The 4,179-nt window shown below is 39.2% G+C and overlaps 1 protein-coding gene across 1 annotated transcript in view; it reads right to left on the bottom strand.

Annotated features, from left to right (window-relative positions):
• The window catches only part of LOC102306530 (very low-density lipoprotein receptor), a 28,941-nt gene that overhangs the window by 19,862 nt on the left and 4,900 nt on the right, over positions 1 to 4,179 (bottom strand). Inside the window, exons 4-6 of the mRNA XM_005934850.3 lie at positions 2,862 to 2,981; positions 2,573 to 2,698; positions 795 to 960 (exon numbers count right to left, since the gene is read on the bottom strand). Of these exons, the coding sequence (XP_005934912.1) occupies positions 795 to 960; positions 2,573 to 2,698; positions 2,862 to 2,981 (412 nt within the window). The remainder of the gene's footprint in view (positions 1 to 794; positions 961 to 2,572; positions 2,699 to 2,861; positions 2,982 to 4,179) is intronic.

Raw genomic sequence — 4,179 nt, 5'->3', positions numbered from 1 at the left:
TTACAGACACATGGCAGCACTTCTGCTATCATTTTGTTTGTATTTAACAAAATAAAACTGCAGACATAATTGTACACGTTAGTTTTTGACTCTCTCACTGAACTAACACAGCCAATTACTCAGCGTGTTTGTGCTCTCTGCTCACATTAAATCATTTTTGGCTTTTTAAAGAACTTATTTTAACATTGTGCTGAACAATAAACAAATCATCCCTACCAAAAAAAAAAAAAAAAAAAAACTTACTTCAAGGGCCAAATTGCATTACTTCTTCACGTCGGTATATAGGCCGCAAGTAGGGATGACATGGCCCGCAAGTTGTCCCCGGGCCACGAGTTTGAAACAACTACCTGACACATTACTGTAGTCCAGTGAATGTGTGTTTATGAAAAGAGACCAGTCAGGTTTGCATACAGATAGGAATATTAAAATCCAGTCTCTCTGCTCTGCAGCTAATCAGTTTTGGTCCACAGACAGGAAACAATTTCCAGATTATCAAAGTACCCTTTTTTATCTGATCAGATCATATTTTGTATATCTTTAATAATAAGGAAGTTGCTAATAATACTTACGAAACTAAAACTGATACTCTGAAAATGGGTATGGGCTATCTCACTTATCCTGCTGCCACACAGATCCACATCAGCGTTAGGGGAAAAAATGTATTAATAAATAATAAATTAAAAAATAAAAAAACAGGTAAACATCCATGTGTATATAATTTTTGGACCTCAGATTTTCTTGCAACTGTCACATGTGACTTTGGAAAGCAGGTCATATTGAAACGTGCTGGTTACCTGTAAATGGAGCCTCTTCCTTGTTGGGCCCAGTACAGTGTGCGATTAGAAATCATGACAGCCAGGGGACCCGGCACATGCGGTGCCAGTTCCATGTACTCAGACCTGCTAATGTTTTTCAGCTGGATCCCTTTGGAACTGGTGAAGACCAGCTGAGCTTCATCTCCTGAAAAGACACACATTATTTACTGTGTACAGCAACCACTTATAAACAGTAGAAATTATTCTGTATTCATCTCCATTTTCATTGTGCTGCTGTAACAAGTGAATTTCCCCTGTCTATGTCTACTTATCTTCAATTTACTCATTCATTTAAACCAGATGTGCCATTACTATTTATTTTTTAATGACTTTTCTAAATGTCCTTGAAGATGTGTGGAAAAAGTGACAATGTCAGCGGGCCTGCTTTAAACTCTTTGACCTTGTTTTTTTTCCCAGTGGCAGCGAATTAAGTTTCAGGGTCATTTTACAATAGTTTGCACAACAGGAACATTGTAAGTCACATAATAACAAAATGGAATGGAAAATGCCATTGACTACGGTAAGTGCATCTATGCTAAAGTTACGGATTTGAGCAATATGTTTGTACAGTTGTGTCAACCTACATAGTGTGACTGAGTCAATATTTGTTAAGGTGTAACCTTTGTGAACGTGACACAATAGTTTGATTGTACTTACAGATAGTGTTGATAATCGAGAAATACTGGCAACAGCCAACGCTACCCCTCACCCCTCCAGTAAACACGCCTGTGGTATCTATTTGAAAATCCTAGCTGACTTCCTTCTTTAGTTTAGTCCTTCACAAGATGTTAAGAAAACTTGACCTCTGAGCTTTAGATCAAGGTAACTAATATTTAAACTTGTCAGAGATTGTTAGTCGATCCACTTATAGTATCAATTTGAAGCTCCTACGTTGCGTCGTTCTCAGGTTATCGCATTCACAAACTTGGGAGTCCCCTCTGCCAAACACAACAACACCCATCAGCTTTTTACAGCTGAGGGGTAAAAACAGGAACAATTTAGACATTTTAGATTAGTCTGCTGCGTTACGCCAAGTATTTTAAATCTAAAACAATAACATCACGTTTAACCGGTGGCACCAAATGGGCAAGAAGAAAAAGAAAACAACTGAATTTATGCATGTGGACCACAGCACTAACAAGTCTTTGTGCAAAAGATGAATTCAGTCATCCACTTGGGGTTTGCCTATTAGTGGGATCTGAGCCAGACTTCATAAAAAACAAAAAAACCCAAACACCTTATCTCAGATAAAAAGGAACAAATATAAAAACAAATAGACTTTTTACAGACTAACTCAGTGAATGTGTCTGTGGCTATTCCACACTATTCTCAGCCTACAGTCAAATCGTGTTGGAAAACCATCTTCAGCTGCTCAAAACATCATAAATCGCAGATTATTTGCAAATACTTGCTGCTGGCATTCTTTAACTTGGTATCAAACACTGGAAACTCTGCTCTGACATGATCTGCTCTACGTGTTAGTGTGAAACCAAACGGAAGACGTGACCACTAAGTACAGACTCGAAGCCAGTTGATAGCCTGCGGTCATCTTTGTGAACCCTTCTGTGAAAACAGCACTAAAACAGGGCAGAAGAGTTTTCATTTTTACGAATTGCAACTGCGACAACTTTCTATGGTATGATAGTAAATTTAAGGTGGAAGGGGGAACAAAATGTCTAATAAAAACTGTTTAAAAATCTAGCAGCTCCACTGATGGCACACATCTGAAATTGTTGTGAGATAATGTTGTTGTTCACCTTCAGCTTTGCACTCTCCAGTTGTTGCATTCGTCCTGTAGCCCTCCTGGCACTCACAGGTAAGGCTGCCGTTATTGTGAACACACAGCTGATCACATGTGTCCCTCTCTAGGCACACATCCACCTCTAAAGAATCAAAGAGATAATTTACTAGAGTAAATAGTCATAGCTTGCATTGTATTATAATATGTATGTAAGACGAATGGTACAACCCTGACTTATGAATACAAAATAAATAAATCTTGGGGCGGGGTTGTTTTTGCAGCTGCTCCATCAGGCTGCCACTCACCCTCACATTGGCTGTCACTGACCAGCTTCATGTTGTCGGGGCAGCGGCAAAAGAAACCCATCGGCTGATCCACGCAATGATGAGAACAGCCGCCATTATTGACCAGACACTCGTCCTGATCTGCAACAAGAAGAAAAACACACACACACACACAAAAAAAAAAAAAAAAAAAAAGCACATCAGCAGTGGTTTCACACCAAAAACCACCCTTTCATCTAGATATGACTAATAATAGTCGGGTAATGCCAGCATGATTAAACTTGCTTAAAATCAGCACAATGTTTAGCACATTCATTTTGCTTTAGTGTCTTCATATGCCAACATTCACTTACTATTTCTAAACATATCTGAAGCTAACCGCGCAATTTGAAGGAGTCATTAATGAAAATGAGACGCTCGACATTTTATCTCGGCAGCTGAACTTGAGAAAAAGTAAAACATGAGAGTCTGCAACGAGAACATGATAATCCAAACGGGTGTGTCAACCACAGGGGTGGATATCACTCGAGCTGCACTGTGGTTAAAACGTAAAGTAACCACACCAAAACACAATGACCCACTGAGCCTCTACCCAGCTGTTCATGCAGATGATGAGTGACAATTATGAAAAACATTCAGAAGCCACAACTCTCAAACTTCCTCCAAACATTAATATGTGAGACTATGGACTGCACCAGCTTAACTGAGCTGAAGTGCTTCTACCACGAGGCAGCGAAATGAAGTTTACAGAATGCATTTGCAACTCTAATTTCAAAGAAGCATATCGTCAACCTTCTGAAGGTTTTCCAAGACAAACTCACGCGCCCTTCTCTTGAAACTACAACACCCTTGGTGTCCAATTATTGGGCATGCCATCCTCCAAAAATTAAAATTAAAAACCCCCAAACACCTCTCTCTGAGTTCAACCCAGTAAAAAAAATAAACAGTTACATTTTTCTCATTATCTTTTTCTGACTTTTTCACAAGTCGTTGCTGTAACAGATCCTGTGTGAATCGTTACCCAGCGCCACTGGTGTGTAAAGAGTAATGTAAAGAGTAACATGAGCAGGTATAAAAAGAGCATCTTGGAGAGGCAGGGTTTCTCAGAAATAAAGATGGGCAGAGGTTCAACCAGTCTGCAAAACTGTGGACTTTAAATAATGTTCCTCAATGTCCAGCTACAAAGACTCATAACATATCATCAAAAGACTCTCTGGAGAAATTTCTGTGCGCAAGGTACAAGGCTGGAAATCAACACCGGATGGCTGTGATCTTTGTGCATTTAAAAAAAAAAAAAAAAAAAAAAACACACACACACACACACACACACACACACACA

This window comes from Haplochromis burtoni, unplaced genomic scaffold, assembly GCF_018398535.1.
Source record: "Haplochromis burtoni strain Fernald_Lab_line unplaced genomic scaffold, NCSU_Asbu1 Contig_189, whole genome shotgun sequence".
Classification (NCBI taxonomy): domain Eukaryota; kingdom Metazoa; phylum Chordata; class Actinopteri; order Cichliformes; family Cichlidae; genus Haplochromis; species Haplochromis burtoni.
This window is presented reverse-complemented; position numbering and strand designations above follow the sequence as displayed.